Source organism: Andrographis paniculata, unplaced genomic scaffold (assembly GCF_009805555.1).
Source record: "Andrographis paniculata isolate CXL003 unplaced genomic scaffold, ASM980555v1 Contig38END, whole genome shotgun sequence".
Classification (NCBI taxonomy): Eukaryota; Viridiplantae; Streptophyta; class Magnoliopsida; order Lamiales; family Acanthaceae; genus Andrographis; species Andrographis paniculata.
Window position 1 is genome coordinate 1,049,124 of NW_026137571.1, and position 20,083 is coordinate 1,069,206.

General features: G+C 32.8%; 5 protein-coding genes across 7 annotated transcripts; 3 read left to right on the forward strand and 2 right to left on the reverse strand.

Annotated features, from left to right (window-relative positions):
• The first annotated feature begins 737 nt into the window (after nt 1–737).
• Nucleotides 738–3,963, forward strand: LOC127251157 (organelle RRM domain-containing protein 2, mitochondrial). Of its 2 annotated transcripts, none has more exons than XM_051274759.1 (4): nt 738–1,003; nt 1,144–1,359; nt 3,363–3,431; nt 3,527–3,963. In XM_051274759.1, the coding sequence occupies exons 2-4, from the start codon at nt 1,215–1,217 to the stop codon at nt 3,787–3,789; spliced, it is 477 nt and encodes a 158-aa protein (XP_051130716.1). In that variant the 5' UTR covers nt 738–1,003; nt 1,144–1,214; the 3' UTR covers nt 3,790–3,963. The 2 variants fall into 2 exon arrangements, with proteins under 2 accessions (XP_051130716.1, XP_051130715.1); XM_051274758.1 differs by having other exon boundaries at nt 756–1,003; nt 1,117–1,359.
• A 1,019-nt stretch (nt 3,964–4,982) lies between these two features.
• On the reverse strand, nt 4,983–8,332 carry LOC127250932 (uncharacterized). Its single transcript, XM_051274417.1, has 3 exons — nt 7,703–8,332; nt 6,898–7,342; nt 4,983–5,941 (listed from the first exon to the last, which is right to left on the reverse strand). Exons 2-3 carry the CDS (start codon nt 7,312–7,314, stop codon nt 5,495–5,497), a joined length of 864 nt encoding a protein of 287 aa, XP_051130374.1. The 5' UTR covers nt 7,315–7,342; nt 7,703–8,332; the 3' UTR covers nt 4,983–5,494.
• Nucleotides 8,333–10,393: 2,061 nt separating this feature from the next.
• Nucleotides 10,394–11,022, forward strand: LOC127250933 (histone H2B.9). Its single transcript, XM_051274419.1, has one exon. It carries the CDS (start codon nt 10,469–10,471, stop codon nt 10,853–10,855), a length of 387 nt encoding a protein of 128 aa, XP_051130376.1. The 5' UTR covers nt 10,394–10,468; the 3' UTR covers nt 10,856–11,022.
• A 439-nt stretch (nt 11,023–11,461) lies between these two features.
• LOC127251150 (uncharacterized) lies at nt 11,462–13,984 on the reverse strand. Its single transcript, XM_051274750.1, has 2 exons — nt 13,188–13,984; nt 11,462–11,683 (listed from the first exon to the last, which is right to left on the reverse strand). Exon 1 carries the CDS (start codon nt 13,907–13,909, stop codon nt 13,232–13,234), a length of 678 nt encoding a protein of 225 aa, XP_051130707.1. The 5' UTR covers nt 13,910–13,984; the 3' UTR covers nt 11,462–11,683; nt 13,188–13,231.
• Nucleotides 13,985–15,172: 1,188 nt separating this feature from the next.
• LOC127250929 (ras-related protein RABE1c-like) lies at nt 15,173–20,031 on the forward strand. 2 transcript variants are annotated; one of them, XM_051274414.1, is made up of 10 exons: nt 15,173–15,339; nt 15,449–15,561; nt 16,471–16,543; nt 16,651–16,751; nt 17,891–17,956; nt 18,128–18,225; nt 18,347–18,409; nt 18,495–18,587; nt 19,150–19,251; nt 19,894–20,031. In XM_051274414.1, the coding sequence occupies exons 2-9, from the start codon at nt 15,489–15,491 to the stop codon at nt 19,228–19,230; spliced, it is 648 nt and encodes a 215-aa protein (XP_051130371.1). In that variant the 5' UTR covers nt 15,173–15,339; nt 15,449–15,488; the 3' UTR covers nt 19,231–19,251; nt 19,894–20,031. The 2 variants fall into 2 exon arrangements, with proteins under 2 accessions (XP_051130371.1, XP_051130369.1); XM_051274412.1 differs by lacking the exon at nt 19,894–20,031 and having other exon boundaries at nt 19,150–19,519.
• Nucleotides 20,032–20,083: the final 52 nt, after the last annotated feature.

Consider the following 20,083-nt stretch of genomic DNA (forward strand, 5'->3'; position numbering starts at 1 on the left):
TCTTCTTTTTCACTATGCTTGTTTTGGATTATGTTGTGAGGTGGTTTTTAGATTTTCTGAATTGATTGAGCGAGTTCCATAAAATTAAGAATTTAGTTGGAAAATTCTATAGATATGTGAGATCTATAGACCGGCTATTTATAAGCTTCGTTCAGAAGTATCCATGGAGGCTAAAGATGGCTAAGGTGTGATACAAGATTAAAATAGTGAATACTATTATATATAATATTTCATGTCTTATTTATTATTTTTGTTCGTTTCAAAATAATAGTCTCATTTTCACAATAATCAGATCATTATAATTATTTATATATATTTTTATTATTATTACACAGTTGCCACTATTTTTTACACAAATTATTTACCCATATTTTTTTATCAATTATTAATATAATATCAATATTTTTTAAATTCCGTGCTAAATATAACCTATAGTTCTTAGACGAAATGGGTATTATTTTAGAACACTCTAAATTAAAAATAAAAAGGGAAAAAAAAAACACCCTAAACGAATACATCGGTGGTGTTTGATTAGAGATTTCTACAAGAATTTTTATTATCCATTATATTGTATTTTTCTTTCTCCAAAGACACGCAGTCCAACTTTATCTTTATTTTTTTGTAATATGATAAAATTAATTTTACCTCCAAATTATTATATCATTATTTATTTATATTACATTATTCAATTCGAAACTCTTATTATTCGAAAATCAAATTCAAACCCAAACAAACAAACCCTATCCGATACTAGATTGGGCCGGTTCAAGCGTTTAAAAACTTCTCCTCTTTTAAGGCCCAATGCCCAAACCCTATTTCATTCAATTTCATTTTATTTCTCCTTTACCTTCTCCATTTCCGATTTTCTTCGCTTCAGCTGCTTTCTCCTCGGCGGACGGACGGCGGCGCCTCGGCCGCTCTTCTTTGTTCTCCTTCTTTGTGATTTTGTCGGTTGCGTCTTCTCTTCGCCGGAAAGCTAGTCAGCTGCGTCAATTTTTGTAAGGTCAGTCCTCTTATTTCAAATCTCTTATGGCTCGAAGTGAGGCGACTTAGAGTTTCAAGCATTTTTAGCAATTCGGTGTGTTTATTTGTTGTTTCGTTATGTCAATTCGACAGTGAAGCAGGTGTGAATATCATTTGCAGCTATTTTGAGCTGGACGACGTGTTTCTCGGCCATTTCCGTAAACCCTTAGGCGCGATATTCGAAGAAGCGAATGGCGCTCGTCTCTGCATTCCGTCGCATTCTTAGCGGATCGTCTGCGCCGGCGGTGAATGTTAGATCTCATTTCGCTTCGATTCGTTTCAATTCTACGAATTCTACGATTCCGACTCTCACCTCTCCCAAGCTCTTCGTTAGCGGTATGTGTGTGATCCTTTGCTTGTCTTATCTGACAATTTTTTCGCTTCATGATGTTTTCCTTCGCCATATATATATAATTCATCATAACGAATTTGTGTATCTTGTTGAATTGTCAGTGGCTTCTAAATTCGAATTGAAAATTTTACCAATTTTGAATAGTTTTGCTTTGAACTAGAGGATCATGACTTAGGTGGTTTATTGATTTTATTTTATTTTATTATTATTATTTTTTATACCTTAAAAATGTGTGTATTTAGAAAGACCACAAGCTGCACAGACTAGATATATGGAACACACTATGTATATAAAAAAAGTTATCCTAATTGGTTTTCATTGATGTCCGTAGTTTCTCAACCATACACAAAATATAAGAAATAGAAAGAGCAAAATAGCTTCAACAAATCCATTCACAAAATCTAACTGCAATGTTTTGTGTAGCACCTAACACTGAGGAACAAAGGTTTTTCTCCCCTCTAATTGTAGAGTGAAATCTATCTATCTATCTATATATTGTTGGAAAAGAATGGACTTTTTAATACCTAAAGATTTATTTATTTATTTTTAAATTCATATTGAATACCTAATGATTTTCAAAGACTTTTTAAAATTCGGATTGAATATTCCCGATCTTTGAAAATTCTAAAGAAATCCTCTAGACTCCGCAACCAATACACCCCCCTCATCTTATTTAGACTTCTTTATGTTTGCAATACAGAAATTTCAACAGTGTCTATCTTTGAATAAATGCTTTGGGAGATTTTTGTTCAAATCACTGCTTGGTTATGTTGACAAGTAAATGCTCTATTTCACTTTTTTTTTTTAATGTATCAAAGGTTGTGTTCTTTTAGTTTTTAGATTTTTTTTCTTATTATTATTTTTTGGTGGAGATTTTTGTTTATGTTATTGAATTTTTGTTTTTGTTGTTTTTAAAAATATTTTATGAAAGAAAATAATGAATTCTTATTGAGAACTGGTCCGAAACTTTCTATGTAGTTTTTTTGAAAGTGAACAAACCCAAAGGGTACTTGTTAGTTCATGTGCATACCTGGTTTATCCATTAGAGTTGGATTAACTATCATTTCAGTTGAATAGCATTCATCTTGTTGAATTCTTGCTTTAATTTAACGTTAAAAGATACAAACTAAAAAACCATTGTACCCTCTATCTTATATTCTTATTATAGAACTTCTTACATTTACATAGCCGTATATTCATGAAAAGCCCTTAAAAGATTTTGACAGATTACGTCTTAGTCTCCTCAGAATTACATGTGTGTGCAGAATCCATCATGAAATTTGATCTCCATTGTATATAATCGAGCTCAAGTGGTGGTCTTTCGTTGTTATTAGGTTGTCTGTTTCCTTTGCTTGATTGCATTACAATCATATTATATTGAAGACACGATTATCAAATTTAATGATCATGGAAAGTAAACATATCCTAAGGCGTAAGAAAAACTTATGCACAAACACTTAGGTGTGTTTGTTTGTGGGCTTTAGTTTTTAGATTTGGATTTTTGAATAATAAACAGTTTAATTAGAATAGTTGTTTAGTATGATATAAATAAAGGTTGATGTGATGTTTTGAATGTCAAATAAATTTGTAGTATAATATAAATAAAAAAAAAAGAAGTGATTGTTTGATGTGATATTTTTAGAGAAACAAAAGAATCTGAATAGTAAAAACTTATGGTAAAACCTACAAAAGAACACAACCAGGATGTGGTTTTTTTTATAGGATTAGGATTTTGGTTTGTATTTTTTAATAGTAAAATTTTAAATTTGAATAAAAAATATGAATTTGACTGGATGATATTTTTTGAGGAAAAAAATTAATCGAAACATTAAATAATTTCATATAAAGTCACCACTTTAGAGAATTTCCAACTAACCTCTGGTTGTCTATGAAGAGGCAACAGGTGTTATCGGCCTTTTTCTTTTTAACCAATCCGATATTATTCCGAATTCTGTGAAGAACTAATCAATGGTTAACAATGTTGCAGGTCTTTCAAGGAACACAACCGACGAGAATCTCTACAAAGCATTTGCACCCTTCGGCAGACTTCTCGAAGGTGAACTAATATCTCAATTTTACCTTCTTAAAACAAACAGTTCATATTTATCGTTCTTTTTTTTACACTGCCTATTCTTTACATTGTCTATTCAGCAAAAGTGATAGTCGACAGAGGCTCCGGAAGATCAAAGGGGTTTGGTTTTGTAACCTATGGATCAATCGAAGAGGCTGAGAAAGCCCGGGAAGGTATGAATGCCAAGTTCCTCGATGGTTGGGTAATTTTTGTCGATCCTGCTAGAAATAGGGAAGCACAGCCTCGCCCCCCACCTCGGCAGGAAATGCAATCCACGGAAACTATGGGGTTTACGACGAACAAGACTGTCGGATGGAGCGGGCCCCCCACGTCCCGGTATTGATAATTTGATAATATAAAATTTGTTATTATACTTAAATTTATATTATACATTGTAGATTGCTGGATTCTGTTTTAGCTTGTGGAGAACATTACAAACAAAGACCAAGAGATTTTGTTCTAAATCTTCCCTCAGGTACTAACTGAAATGGTTTAAATTCTGGTTTGTCTCTTTTTATTTGGAGACTCTGTGCTGTTCTTTTTTGTTCTCTTGTTACATGTGCAAGTTTATTTATTTATTTATTTATTACTCTTTCCGTCCCATGTACCATGTCCACGTTGCCGTTTCTGTCCGTCCCACATTCTATGTTACTTTTCTTTTTGGGAAAATGATTATACACTTTAATCTCATTTTATATTTTTTAATTTTTTTTAAATTTTAATTAAACTAAGTATATATTTTAATCTTAATTTATAATTATTTATATTATAAAATAATTATTTTTACTAATATATTTTTAATTATCTATTAATTACATTCCTCCTACGTAGACACGGTATATGAGACACGGAGGGAGTATTATTATATTACTACTTTTTTTTCAATATCTCTATTTTGTTTTGTACTAATCATTTGTGATAGGTAATTTATGGGAGTCTATAATAGTGGTATTTGATAATTTAGTAAAAATATAAGACTATTTTATTATCATATGAACTTTTTTTTAAAAAAAAATTGAACTCAAAATTGTCTTATACTACCTTCATTTTGGAACTAAGTATGTTTGGAGTAAATAAATTTATTAAAATTAGAAATGAATTATATCTGTTTTTTAGATTATACTATTTGCTAACTGCTAAGTATGTTTTTGAATTTGCTCTTTTTAAGCTTGTCCAGTTTATACCAAAAAAGAAAATATATATTCTAAATCTTTTAATAAGATATATATATATATATTTTACAAATTAGTATTCAAATTTAAAAGAAACAACAGCTATAGGTATCATTAGTTCCTCAATACCACAAAACGTATCTCACTATTATACGCCCAAATGATCTTCTCTATCCAATGCAAAACCAAACCCGTTGAAGAAAAGAAGAAACCTCACTTTCTGTGAAAATCTACAGCGGTTATTCAATAAATTTTTGGTCAAATTTAATACAAAAAAATCCTTTAACTTTTTTCTTTTTAATGATGTGAAATCTCAGCAGCTACTTGAAAGTGCATACTCGTAAACCTCCAATTGAACATAATATATTGCAAATTAGATTCGACAGATAAATTACGTTAGACGAACTATATGTGACAGACGCCTTGAGGCGTTGGGGGTTTGAATTCATAACTTCATGGCTACAAATCCGACCCCTGAAAAACCTCTCACTTTGTTACAGCTTACCATAACACACATACTTACAAATTTCTGACCAAAAGACCCTCACTATGGTACAGCGTACCATAACACAAATGCTTAAAGAATTCTCATTTTGGTACGGCGTACGATAACACAAATACAACCAAACTGGGTAGTCGACTTTACGCAGGTGGATCAATTCCTGCCAAACAGGCTTCCTTAGTATGACTTACCATAATGACCTAGTTCCAAATTATTATTTTTATTATTAAAAAAAAAAAAAACCAAACTCACAAGAAGACCATCCCAAGTCCCTCCATTGCAAGCCATATCACTCATAGTCTTATAGCATCTCTAACCTCTCCTCTACAAATTCTATCTTATTTATTTACTTAGAGTAAAATAAGGCCCTTCAGTCAGGTAGCCTCTGCAGCTGGAAAGTGCAACTTCCCCACAGAATTCTCCAGAAAACTCCTTTCACATGTCGAGTTCGGGTTCGGGTTCGGGCTGAATCTCGGGCTCCCGACCTCGTATTCTACAATACTACCTATCTGAGCCGGGCCAAAGCCGACTCCATGTAACGCCTTGATTTTGCTCGATTCCCCTCCATTTTTCCGACCATATTTCTTGTCTTTACCTTTGCTGCCCCGCGAGGATTTTCCTCCTCCGCCACCCTTCTTATACTTACCATACTTTTTCCCGTGGCGCTGATTCGTGTACGATGATGACGACGGTACATGCGACACTGACGTAGGAATTGGATCGTACACGTTGGGGGCCCATGATACCGATAGTTTCTTAGGCGATGATAAGCCCTGCTTTTCGCGGGTGCCTTTCAAGGCAGATGCAAGCTTCGATGGAACCTGAGATGGTAATAAGATTGGTGTAGAAGTTAATAATTTTGTCGAGAACTGTTTTTTATTGTATAATAGAGGCGACTAAATTCAAAATGCAGCGAAAACATCGAAGGGAGGTGAGAATATATCAAAAAAGATAGATACAGTTTTGGCTCGCTTGCATCGTATAGAAGAATGTTTATGATGCAAATGAATTCGTCGAACAGAGTATAGAGATAGACATCGTATGAATTATACAAACATAATACAAATACAAAACAAGAACTAATAATACATGATATAGGAACAGACAACACATAATATATTAGCATAATGTACTTCCACCGTCCAATTAATAAGTTTACATTTACCTTTTGCGGATTAACATTAAAAATATCCTTATATTTGTATAATTTTTTATATAAACGTCCTTCTATTAGTATTATAAGTATTTTTTTGCCTTCTTTTTATTTTCCTTATTTTACTACGTTTTGATATAATAATTAAAATTGTATTAACATAATACAATTGCAGCATATAATTTGACATCGCACCATATATAATAAAAATACAGTACTGGTGTGTTCATTTATGAGATTTTCCCAAACATTTACTATTCATCAAATTTCTTTTCTCCAAAAATATCAAATCAAACACCTATTTATATCGCATTATACAACCATTTAAGTTAAAAATTCTACTATTCAAATTTCAATTCAAAATCCAAAATCCCAAACAAACACACCCTACATAAATAGTCGGAACATCACATAATCTCACACCACACATGCTACAAATGCGCGAAAAATATATTCATCAACATGCTTTTAATTAACAGAATATGCATCAAATAAAAGTATGCGTCGTTTGTTTGTTTTATATGGTGATTACCGAACTACACAACTATTTTAAGTGAAAGGAATTAGTAATTTAATCAAAAGAATCGAAATAAAAGCTCCAGAAGAATCGAAATAAAAACTCACAGGTAAGGATTTGGAGCGCGGAAAGTGCTGATCAGAAGGCTTAGTGAAGCCATTAACTTCAGCACTTATGTGTTCGTCGCGCTTCTCTTCCTCACCTAAGAATACACTTTCAGACGATTTAGGGCCATGATGAAGTGGAAATGTCACACACTTGCAAAGGCATTTTTCAGAAGATGAATTCCTGGAACTAATTTCATCGATGTTTGCACATTCATGTTCCTTCACTCCATTCTTTCCTGAGGCATTCTTAGGGTCTTCGATGCTCAGACATTTGATAAAACACGAATTTAGATCATTCATAGAAAGATCAGAGGAGCTGCACTTAATCGGATTGCGTAGCTCTACTGATGTTCCAACACTGCTGCTTATAGATAGTTGACGAGCAGCTGACTTATCACAAGGTACAGCAACTTCCATATACAATAGGAGCAACTGAAGGAAAGAGCTGTAAATGCAAAAAATCATCAATCATTTGGAAAGATGTGAAGACAAATCATCGAAAAACAGGTATATTATAGTATATTATATCTAAGTAATCCACACAGAATGTGTTAATTGTTATTCTCTAAGCATATAACAATAGCCTTAACAATCCAGATCAATCTATAAGAAAAGATAACAAATTATAAAAAGCTGAAAAAACAATGAGCACAATCAATTACTTCGAACGGAGAAGAACACAGTGGATATAAACTCAAACTCGAACTCAGACTCAATATATGGACGATGAAGATCCTGTAGTTAGAAAAATATAGATGCAAAATCAACATAGATAAGATTATCTCAAGGAAGTAACAACACTTACCCAAACGCCTTGCACACAGATGCTCCTTATCAGTACTCTAAACAAATACCTATCCAACAGAAACACCAGATCTGCCAACAGCGATACCTCAGCTTCCAAAAATCTCAGCTCCACGGCCAAAGGCGAACTTGCAGCACTTCGTCCAAACTCAGACAAAACAGAAAGCAAGCGGAAGAAGAAGAAATCGATGAAAAACAACAAATCGAATCTAACAACAAGCCAATACTTCTCCTAGCTAAACGTCAACTGCTAAGATTACCACGCCGATCGCTTTTCTGAAGATTTTTCCGACGGTGCGATGACGAGCCGCCATAGAAGGAGGATACGTGGAGGCGCGTGACCAGAATCACGTTGCTGGAAGGCACCGAATACATCCTTCGATGCTCTCCGACTCACAAAGTCTCCAATTTTTTGGTTTTTCCCCAATAATTCTTCAAGGAGTCAAACTTCTGTGAATCAAATTCAGTTATCCTGCAAGCGAAAATCGATCGAATCCGAAATGAACCTTTCTCAACGAATGTATAAATCCAGGAGGCGCGGAAGGATCTCCATCGTTGAGCGTAACCCTAGGAGATGCGTCAGAGTCGTCGCTTTTGCGGAGGAGAAAACAATCAGCAGATAATCACCTCCTCATTTCAATACAACAAATATATATATACACATATACATACACACGCATTTCAATATTAAAAAATATCCAATCCATTTTTTAAGCACATCATCATTATTCTTGGAATCTAATGATATTTTTATTAATCGTATTTATTTATTTATGTCCTGTTTAAAGATAATTTTTTATTCTCTAAGTCCAATTTCGGTTCGTTTTAAAATATATTAGTACAATTTTTTTAAATGATTATTTTTTTATTATAAATTGATAAATTTATCATTAATTGTAGAGTAGAGATTAAAAATAATAAATAAATAAAATATAAAAATATAAAATTTGTATTTAAAAAAAAATAGAACAATAGTAACTTACTTCGTGCTTGATTTACAGTAACTTAATATTTATTTGCTTTTAAAAAATTAAAATGTATTTTCATTTATAAAATATAATCCATTTATATATTTATGTTGTCAATCAGCAATAAATATATTTTATCCTAGTTCACAGAGCATATATTATCATTTCGTTGTGGGCAAGATTTGAAATATTCACTCTGCTCGTAATATATAGTACTTTCTCCCGTCCCAAGTTGTTTTATTTTTTATTTTCTTTCGTCTCAAAATAATTGTCTTATTTATAACAAAATTATTCTTATTTTTTCAAACTTTTCGTAATTATTACTCTAATATAATTTTTAAAATCGTTCAAAAAATAAGGATATCTAGTCTTTTACCTTCTGTTTTATACCCACTTCCAATTAAATATTATTATTCGTTAATTCTCGTGCTCATTCCCAATAAGACATCTTTTCTGTAATGGAGTATTTAGTTTGTCATTTTAATTAGTTTTAAATTAATATATTTGTAATTTTTTTTAATAATTATATCTTAAAGAAAAATATATTGAATTATGAAACTAACATATCCTATAAAACAAAATATGGAAAATATTGATATAACATCGTACTGAACTTCTTTATTCGATGTATAGAGAAATACCATAAAATCTTTATATTTCGATATATATAAAATATTTTATTATTAGCATTTGTTTATTAATTTTATTTTCGTCTGTTCCCACTTAATTTGTCAAACACAATTATATATTTTAATCATATTTTAAAATTCATAATTTATAATTATTTTTATTTTAATTAAACTATTTAGTTAATTTTAATTTTAATTTTAAATTATTTTTATTAAATTATAATTATTTTTACTAATACATTTTTAATTACTCACTAATTACACAATAAGTAAAACTACGTGCCTAATTTAAATGAGACAAATTAGCAGGGAGGGAGAGAATACTAATATACAACAAAAACTAAAAATCAATAGCTAAATTACACAAAATTTACCGGTGATTTCACGAAATTATGCAAAATTCTTTATTATTTCAAAATTATCTCAAACTTCCTCGTAGTTTCATAAACTTTGGTCTTACCCCTCGACTGTCCTTATTTAACTCTTTTAGACATGCACACACCCAAAATGCAAATAAGTTTTACAATCTTTATTTCTAAACCCTTAAATTACAAATATATTTATTATTTTTAGTATTTAATCTCAAGAAATAATAAATATACTCCGAAATAATTGTTTTTTTTCTAGTTTTAAAAGTTATTTTTAAATGTTATTTGAGACTAAATATAAGAGAAATTAATATGTTTATAATTTTAAGAATTTATAAATTAGTAATATGAAATTTATTCATAATTTGAGTGCGTGTAGGTCAAACACCATTAAATAAAGACGGCCGAGGGGTTAGACGCAAGATTTATAAAACTACGAGAAAATTTGATTTATTTTAAAAAAAAGTGAGAATTCGGTACAATTTTGTGAAACCACTTGATGATTTTGCTAAAAATTAATTAATAAACATATTAACACGAGATAAATATACTTTAGTTAGTATGGCCAGTTTGCTGACTGCATATCCATTGAACTAATATTAATCCGACGGTCTGAATTTTGCCAGCGCAACGATCCACAAAATGAACCAATAAGAACACATCTTAGTTTTCCATATGCGTATATATATATGCAATGCAGTACCGGTATGGTGCTTTGCATTCTAAAACCGTTTTTCCTGAATTCCGCCGTTCATAATCTCCACCGCATTCGCATTGTCTCCAGTCTCCAGAGATTTCCTAAATGGCACCGAAGGCGGAGAAAAAGCCAGCCGAGAAGAAGCCGGCCGGGGCGGAGAAGATCATCAAGGAAGGAGGCGTATCCGATTCGAAGAAGAAGAAGGTGAAGAAGAGCAGCGAGACGTATAAGATTTACATATTTAAGGTTCTGAAACAGGTGCATCCAGACATCGGAATCTCGAGTAAGGCTATGGGGATTATGAACAGTTTCATCAACGATATCTTCGAGAAGCTCGCGATGGAGGCGTCGCGGCTCGCGCGTTACAATAAGAAGCCGACGATTACGTCGCGCGAGATCCAGACCGCCGTGAGGCTTGTTTTGCCTGGTGAGTTGGCTAAACACGCCGTTTCCGAAGGTACGAAGGCTGTGACTAAATTCACCAGTTCGTAGAATATTTGTTGTTTGTTACGATTTTCTTAATTGTTATACGTCAGATAGAATTGTCGAAGGAAAATGCTATGGATTTAGGGGCTTATACGTGTGTTTGTTCATCTGGACTAACAAATGTTGAATAACTGCTCTTTTTTTTTTTTTCAATTTTTTCCCCCAATAATAAAATAAGTTTTGGTTCCTGATTCCATTGATGATCTTAGCTCTCTGTTCTGTTGTACATTGGATTTCTTAATTGTTATTTGCCGGATAAAATCGCGGAAGGAAAATGCTATGGATTTAGGAAATTCTATACGTGTTTGTTCATCTGGATTCAACAGATGTTGAATAACTGCTCATTTCTGTTTTTAATTTTTTTTTTTCCTCAAGTAATAGAACAAGTTTTGGTTCATAATTGCATTGATGATCTTAGTTCTTCGTTTAGTATGTGCATTTGATTTCTTTCAGCTTTGTTAGCATAAGTTGGTATTCATAAATGGAAAATGATAAGACACATAGGTGAATCAGATTGGAAAGTTTGGAGATCAAACATCATGATTTGATGATGGCTTCGAGTTACACTTTTGTTTAATCATTTCTATAGGATAAATAATTTGCACAACAATATACTGATGCAAAGTTGGCAACACTTTATTCATTACTACAAATCATAAATAAGTAACAACAAATCCCATAGTAGAAACATAGGCATTCAGCTGATTTTGTATACTGTAGAAATCGAAAAACAAGACTGTTCCGATGGCTCGACGAGCTCCGGAAATCTGGAAAAAATGAAATGTGTGTGTGCTTTTCCATCTTCGTGGTGCAAACTGATCCTTCATTCATTACCTAACATTGCAATGTAACTTTCAGGGCAAATCCAATATGTATATATTCATGAAGATTTAAATGTGAAATTTAACAACGTAAAATGTAGAAATAGAATTGCAGCTAAACATAATAGAGGAAAAAGAATTGAATATAGAATGATTCTTCTCTTTGGTAAAAGAAAGAATTCAGCTGAGAATTATATATTGTAAGTGGAAAAATCAAAAAATGAAGCAATCAGAGGGAAACAATGAATCAAGCAAGAGATGATTTCCTTGAAGAAATAAGGCCATATTTAGTTAGTAATTTTCTTTTTTTAAAAAAATAAGTTAAATATGATTTTTATGAGATCGCAAAAATATACCTCCAAAGGAGTTGTAAAAGTTAGATATTAAAAAAGTGAAAGCAATAACACACTTTATATTCTCAATTTTCATAACAAAGAAAGATTTTTCTGACTCTATCTCAATTTTAAAGTACAAACATACCCTAAGTGCATTAGAATAATGAACTCGATAAAATCTCTGTACGGTGTAAGCAGCAATACAGAAAAACAACTAAAAAAAATTGCTACATTTATCGAGATTGCAAGTAGTAGAGGTTTGATTTCCATTCTGCTGATTGATCCCCCGGAAGGTATTTACAGCAGTCAGGCAGACGTTTATGATATTTTTTAGAATGTATATGTTAATTCCTGAATCTGCAATCTGTTACGCGATTCATGTTTGCGTAGTTAATTCCCTAAACCCGTAAATGTCGATATTGCGGAAAATCTAGCACCAAGACTGAAATTATTCATGTTCAAATTTGAGAGGCCACAACTATAGCCAGGAATGGTCAATCGATCGATCTATCACCAGGCTTTAAAAGCCGCATCTAGTTAAACAAGTAATAGCCACACTGACTAGCACAAACTAACTTGCAGCATGTAAGTCGCCAAATTTCACATGGTGTGTTTGTTAGCAAGAATAGAATTGTACGGAAAATGATAGTGTAAATAGAACTTAGAAAAAAATTCATTGAAGAATGAGAATTGATTTTTTGTTTGGGTAAGAAATTCAACAATATACATGAATAGACTTGGAAGAGATAATATATTGCATTTTAGTAGAGTGAAAAAATCAACTGAATCAGGTAAGATTTAGTTTCAGATAACATTTTTTTTGTGGCAATATTCTCTATAAATATATAAAATGTATCATAAAAAGTCATTCATTTAAGGTTAAATACTATATTTTTTATATTACATGCAAAAAGAATACCTCCAATTTCTAGTTACTCCTCCAGTCCCACATAAGGGATGGTTGGCTGTCAAGCCTAGTTTGTTGGCTATTAGGTTGATAAAAAAAACTCAAACTAGAAAGCTCAACGGAGTGTTCCTCACATCCGAAAGCAATATAATCATGAACAGATCAAATCTAAAGCATGGATTCATGTTCAATAACCACAAATAATTGATGAAATGTGCACAACAATGCAAAAAATCATCTATCAAAAATAAAAAAAAAAAGGTATGCATACATACCTGTTGATGAAATCGAAGCACCGAGGAGAAATTCATCAATCATGTCACATGAACTTGGATCGAGCAGAGTTCGCATTCAAGCTCCGATGGAGAATCCGATCACTCCCTGAATCCGCAGCATCAACCAGATCTTTCAACCCTAGATTACCGCCGCTCGTCTCTTTGTCGTCGCTGTTCGTTGCCGTCGCCGGCGCCTTCGACGCTCTCCTCGCCGCGCCAATCCTCTCGAAGTAGTTCCCGTAGATATACTCCGGCGCAAAGCCGTTCTCCTCGTCGAACAGCATTATATGACCGTGCCATTCCCAAACTCGGTAATCCGAACCTGTTTCCTCCTGAAAACCTACGCAGATGTGGTGCTCGCCGATCGAGATAGTCTGGCCGGAATTAGGTTTCAGCTTCTCGATCTCTCCGCCTAGGACGGCGCGCACGATCTCCTTCTCGACTCTGGATTCTTCCTTAGCAAGCCGATTTTTGGAAGACGACGAATTCTCGTTCTCCGAATCGGAATCTGATTCAGATTCGGAGAGATTCAGGAGCAAATCGGAGAAGAGGTCTTCGAGCGACTTCGCGTCGGAGAACTCCGGCGGAACGCGGCGGTTTGGCGGTTGGAGTTGGAGGCGCGACATCAGAGACTGCAGAAGAAGGTTATCGAAGTTAGGAGTGGAGTTCGCCGGATTGAACGGAGAACCGCCTATACCTCCGCCACCGCCGCCGCCGTTCATGGTTGCCGTGATAGAATTGAACGAGAAGCTTCACTGCGAGGTTTTGTGGGGTTTTGAGGGTTTAGTCGCAGTCGGGAAGATGACTGCGAAGAAAAGGAACGAAATAATGACCGTCAGATTCACTTCCTTATCCAACGGCCAATAATGGAGGAAGCCCAATTTTAAATGGGCTTAATCTGGCTCTTGGCCCAAAAGACCTATTGCCATTTTAATAGCCCTATAACTTAAGCCCATACTCTCTATATACTCTAAATCTATTCAATAAAAATATTTTTAACATATATTACTAGTGCTAATAACAAATTGGTTGTGTTTTTATTTTTTTTATTTGAAAATTCTGATTTAAAAAAATATCTGACGGGATATTTTGTGAAAAAATATATGTATATATTTTCTAGAAACATATAATTAATACAGTAAAATCTGAAAGTTTGGTGAAAAAACAAACACATCCAATCTATTACTCTCCTGTATGTATCTATATATTCATTTTTGTACATAAAATCTTATAATATTAATACTCTTTCCGTTAATTAAAAAAAATTTAATATTTTATAAATATATAATGTAATAAAGTAATGTAATGTTTATTTTTTATTAATATTAAATTAAAAATAATATAAAAAATAAAAAGTACTGAGTATTTTGATATTTAAGTTATAGTTGTAATGCAATTTTTAGTGTAATAAAGTAATATAATTTTTATTTTGTTATTAATATTAAAATAAAAATAATGTAAAAAATAAAAAGTAGAGTATAAAACAAAAAGTTTACTCTTTAGGGAATGAGTATTATATATATATATATATGTAGTGTAATAAATGAGTGAATATAAATAATTGTATCCATAAAGTTTTAGTAGTATATTATACATAGATTGTTATACTATTGTAACAGTAAGTACTCATTCCGCCTTACATGAAATATTTTTTATTTTGGTCTATTTTACATATAATATAATATTTTTAAAATAGAAAATATTATGTATACAAAATAAAAATTACTAATGTCTGTAATATATATATGTATTCTTTTTTTCACTAAAAACACACACACTCACCCTTACCAAAAGAGGAAGTTCAAATTTAACAGCAAATAGGCATAGACTGAAATCGATTCTAATTTTAGACATTGGGCTTAAATAATGGGCCGAGCCTAAAATGACGAAAATAACCTCATCTGACTCTTTCCAATCTTCCGCACACGTTTTAATAACGAATTAATTATTTATAATGATTATTTATTTCATCATCAGCTATGAATTATTTATTCATTTCTTTCGCAGGAAAAGAATAAAAAATAAATTCAATTACAGGATTCAACGATCGGGCCCGACGCCAGACCACTGCTGCTGCAGCTGCTGCTTCTCTCCGCCGTCCCGTCGGTTCATTTGTTGGATCCATTTGATCGTGCTTCCTGCCTTCGATCTGGTAATTGTTCTCAATTTCGCGTATTTGAATCTGGATCGAATTTCACGGCTTTGTTTTTCCCCAATCGCGGCGCACATTTGGGATAAATAAGGGTTAATTGTGGTGCTAGGGCTTGTTTTGAGGAAAATTGTGAACCGAGAGCAAATCTGATGGCCGCTCCACCCGCCAGAGCTCGAGCCGATTATGATTATCTCATTAAGCTGCTTTTGATTGGCGACAGCGGTGAGTCTTCGAATTGATTTGAATATAGAGGCGATCAGTTTAGGCATTTTGTGTGTTTTGTTTTTGCATCTGTTTGGAGATTTTTGAATTAGTTTCTAGATTTGTTTCGCTTCTGCTGCATTTGATGCCAATGTTTTCGGCGTTTAATCGCTCCTGTGATTGTCTCAGTCGAACGACTGATTTTACGATCGTTCGGATTTATGTGATGTGGCCTTTGCATGGGTTAGGATGCGATGTTTTTAAGTTGTTTACTAGTTTTGCAGTGGATGCTTAATTATATCTTGTAATTATATGTTGAATTTGTTTAAAGGTGTGTATATGTAATATGATGAAATGCTCATGGACAACTCATAAGAATGGTGGCTTTAATTGAATTAGAGGTTGAGTAATTTTTTGGTTTAGGAATGTATATTTTTGGAAGAGGTTATTCAACATTCATGCAGAATCAATACTATTTCTGCAAGTGTAGGTCGGTTCTACTAACTGAGGTATAGGTTGTTGGTGATTTCAGAAGCTAATAAATAATAATGGTGACGTAAATTATAAGGTTCAAAGCAACAAAGATTTCTGTTGCTAACTCAAACAGATTATTTTTTAGCAAAGAATTGCATATTTCTATGATCCATTCTTGATTATGACAAGAAACGAATCCCAATTTTAGGCTAATTGATCTCTTAAACATACCTTGATTACTGCAAGATAACCCTAATAAACACGCGTGGTGTGATAGTTTTAAAGAGAGGTTGTATCAATGTGACGAACGTGTGTCTATGTTTAAATGAACAATCTGTTGTGGGTATGTATAGCAAATATGAAATACTGTCTCCCTGACTATTTGTATGGATATGTTGTTCAAAATTGTCACTTGAGATGATATTCTATATTTCAAATCGTCATTGTTTGATCTAGGTGTGGGTAAGAGTTGCCTTCTTTTACGTTTCTCTGATGGTTCGTTCACCACCAGTTTCATTACTACCATTGGGTTAGTGTCCTTTAAACATACATGTCTTGTTTCATTTTAGCTCTTTAATCATTAATGTCCTCCCATGTGCTGTATTTTCATCATTTATTTATTTATACTTCATACAGGATTGATTTCAAGATAAGAACTATCGAGCTTGATGGGAAAAGAATCAAACTGCAGATATGGGATACTGCTGGGCAAGAGAGATTTAGAACAATTACAACTGGTATGCTTTAAGCAATGCAAGAATCTACTCCTGTTTCTCTTTTATTTCAAGATAAGTTAAACTAGACCCACATTTCATCAACTTGTTTCTTATGAAATGTGACTTAGGAAGGTATTTATTGCATTCGATGAATGATATGTAGACGTTATTGGAACATAGTCAACATTTGTAATTTTGTATAAATATCATACATCTAGGCTGAAGCAGTAATCCGGAAAGCGAGAGCTATTGATGAGTTCATGGCACCGTCAAATAGGCTTTTGGCACACTATTGCTTCTCATTTTTTCGTATTTCCATCAAAACTTAGTTGCACTATGATACTATCTGCTCTGTGAAAATCAAATTAATGTTCTTCTTTGTAAATTAGATTATGAAAATAGCACTTGCAAACATGATTTGTATCTCCCTTTATTATATTTTTTACTTTTTATTATTTACCTTTTGGGTTACCCATAACTTGCAACATACTTATTTTTTACCTGATTTTCTACTGGTAAACATAGTAAATGCTGTCGGTGATTTATGGGGGGTAGGAGAATGTGAGGAATGACCTAAAAATGTGGGGTTGGATTGGGTTAGTTATTGTTACGGCATGAACATAGGATTAGTCAAAAGTCATAATTAGAGACGAAAAATAAAGATGGATGCGAGTTTGATATGTTTTTGGGGTGATTGTAGATCTGTTGTTCAAACTTTTGTTGGTTATGGGAACGCATTTCAATGTAAAACCTTATGACCTTAGCCGGATTCCCTCTCAGGATGTGACAAAGGTATTGTGAAATGCGATATGGTGTTACCTTCGCATCCAATATTCCTGTTTCCTTTTCCTTTCGATGTTAATTTTTCTAGAGCATGTGTTGTTTTGATCCGACTCATTATTAAGAGTGTGGAGGAATCGTAAAAGTATTATAGTGAATGGTGTGTTGTGTATTTTTGCTGATTTTTATTGTTATGTGTATATATTGTATTTTTGGGTGATATTTTTGAAGTGGTGTATTTTTAAAACACTAAGTGAACATGTGTTTACCTCTCAATGTTATGATTTTCTTTACTTGTTTGTTAGTTGTAATTAAGTATTGCAAGATTTCGTTTTGCTGTATTCGATGTATTATCTTTCCGAGTAAGTCTTATTTTTCAGCTTACTACCGTGGAGCGATGGGTATATTGCTGGTGTATGATGTCACTGACGAGTCGTCTTTCAACAGTAATCGCCTTTCCCTTCGACCTTTCAATCATTATTACCATCACAAGTAGAAGATCCATCTTGTCTTTTACATCAATAAGTTAAACTTTTGCAGAAATGTTATGTTTCAATTACTACAATTTATTATTCCTGCAGCAATTTTATTGTAAAATATGTAATTATTCTCATCAGACATTAGGAACTGGATCAGAAACATCGAACAGCATGCCTCAGACAACGTAAACAAGATATTGGTGGGTAACAAAGCTGACATGGACGAAAGCAAACGGGTATGCTGCCCCCCTCCTTAACGTATGGATAATGCGTAACTAACGGTTTTCTAGGAATTGTGATTTTCGCTTTCTTAATTTTGTCTTCATCTGAAATGAAAGAAATTAATGGCCTCGACAGGCTGTCCCTACCTCCAAAGGTCAGGCGCTCGCCGATGAATATGGAATCAAATTTTTTGAGACAGTGAGTACAACACTAGCTGGTTGTGTAGTGTGTATATATATATATATCTTATATGATTCAGTCTAAACATTGTTATGCCTAACAGAGTGCCAAAACGAACATGAATGTGGAGGAAGTTTTCTTCTCCATTGCGCGCGACATCAAACAGAGACTTGCTGAAAGTGACTCCAAGACTGAGGTAAATGTTAGGGTGTGTTTTGTATTTAATTTTTTTTTATTGGAGTAAATGTATTTTTAGTCTTTGTGTGTGGCTTTATTATTATTTTGGTCATTTAAGTAAAGTTTATGTAGAAATAGTCTTATATTTTTAGTCTGTAGTCTGCTGAAAAGGTTTTATGGTATGGGAATATTGTCATATGCGGTTGACATGGCACTTCAGGAACGAACATAGACTAGTCACTTAATATTGACTTAAATTTAATTTTGTATATTTTTTGAAACATATATATTTTATATAATATCTAAAAATGAAATCATATCAATATTTGGTGTTATAAGCTATTACATCGCTAGTTCATGTCGGTTCTAGATGTACCATGTCGACACATGTGTCAATAAGGATATTTTATTGGATATAGGACTATTTCTATACAAGTTCTATTTAAATGACCAAAATGATATGAATGTCACATATGAAACTCAAAATACATTTATTCCTTTTTCACAATATGTATTCCGGAGACAAGACAAGTATTTTGCTTGGTATGAAAACTGACCAATATTTGGATGCATGTACACAGCCCCAGGCCATAAGAATTAACCAGGCAGATCAGGCAGGCGGCGCTGCACAAGCTGCTCAAAAATCGGCATGCTGTGGTTAAACAACGAGATAGGATGGCAAGGTGCAAAATCTCATCCCTTAAATTGATCATTTTGATAGGGGATGATGAGTCTTTGCTGTGACAATTTGTATTTCAATCATTCCAATTAGTATATTATTATTATTATTATTATTATTATTATTAGAAGAACTTAAGAAGTCGTATTTTTATGGGCAAGGAATTAATTTTATAAATATTAATATATATGTGTGAAGTGTAGGACTTGCGTCTCCAACTGCTGCTTTTATTTGTTTCTTTAGTTGTGTAAGAAAAATCGAAGTTGGGAATTTGGTGAGCTTTTGCAAATTTTGCATCGATTATTTTCTTTATTCAATTAACATTTGTGATCTGAAATTGTTTTTGTTTATGATAATGGCAATTTGATGTATTAACTTCTCATCTTTTTTTTTTTTTTTTTTAAATATATATATATTTTAGGGTATTTTTAACTAATACTCTTGTCTTTTTTATTGTAATCATACAACACAAAATAAAAGCATTGTAGTTCAATTCTCATTGGACATCTTAGCATGGGAAAAATCTAATAATAATAATAACACATAAAGTATACATATTAATTAGATCTATATATTGGATCCATTTTTACCTATTTCTGGCTTTTATTATACAATATTTAAGCCAATTTGGGTTTCTAAATTTCAGGCATCCCAAATAAGCTTTCACCGCCACCGTCACATCATATCATTCAATTCAAGACACCAGAAACAGCATTTAGAGGAAGCTTTCCCACTGCTACTAAAACTAAAAGTATAATCACAAACAGATGTCCATTTACAAATTTCATTGGTATTCATGCAAGATCCGCTTTTTTACATCTTTACCAAACTAACAG

Bases quoted from the DNA above. Each gene is read 5' to 3' on its own strand.
- LOC127250932 (XM_051274417.1), bottom strand. From the start codon at position 7,314: ATGGAAGTTGCTGTACCTTGTGATAAGTCAGCTGCTCGTCAACTATCT. The intron at 5,942-6,897 runs GTGAGTTTTTAT...TTACCATCTCAG, and splicing joins CGCGCTCCAAATCCTTACCT to GTTCCATCGAAGCTTGCATC.
- LOC127250929 (XM_051274414.1), top strand. From the start codon at position 15,489: ATGGCCGCTCCACCCGCCAGAGCTCGAGCCGATTATGATTATCTCATT. The intron at 15,562-16,470 runs GTGAGTCTTCGA...TGTTTGATCTAG, and splicing joins GCTTTTGATTGGCGACAGCG to GTGTGGGTAAGAGTTGCCTT. The intron at 16,544-16,650 runs GTTAGTGTCCTT...TACTTCATACAG, and splicing joins AGTTTCATTACTACCATTGG to GATTGATTTCAAGATAAGAA.
- LOC127251150 (XM_051274750.1), bottom strand. From the start codon at position 13,909: ATGAACGGCGGCGGCGGTGGCGGAGGTATAGGCGGTTCTCCGTTCAAT.
- LOC127250933 (XM_051274419.1), top strand. From the start codon at position 10,469: ATGGCACCGAAGGCGGAGAAAAAGCCAGCCGAGAAGAAGCCGGCCGGG.
- LOC127251157 (XM_051274759.1), top strand. From the start codon at position 1,215: ATGGCGCTCGTCTCTGCATTCCGTCGCATTCTTAGCGGATCGTCTGCG. The intron at 1,360-3,362 runs GTATGTGTGTGA...ACAATGTTGCAG, and splicing joins TCCCAAGCTCTTCGTTAGCG to GTCTTTCAAGGAACACAACC. The intron at 3,432-3,526 runs GTGAACTAATAT...TTGTCTATTCAG, and splicing joins CTTCGGCAGACTTCTCGAAG to CAAAAGTGATAGTCGACAGA.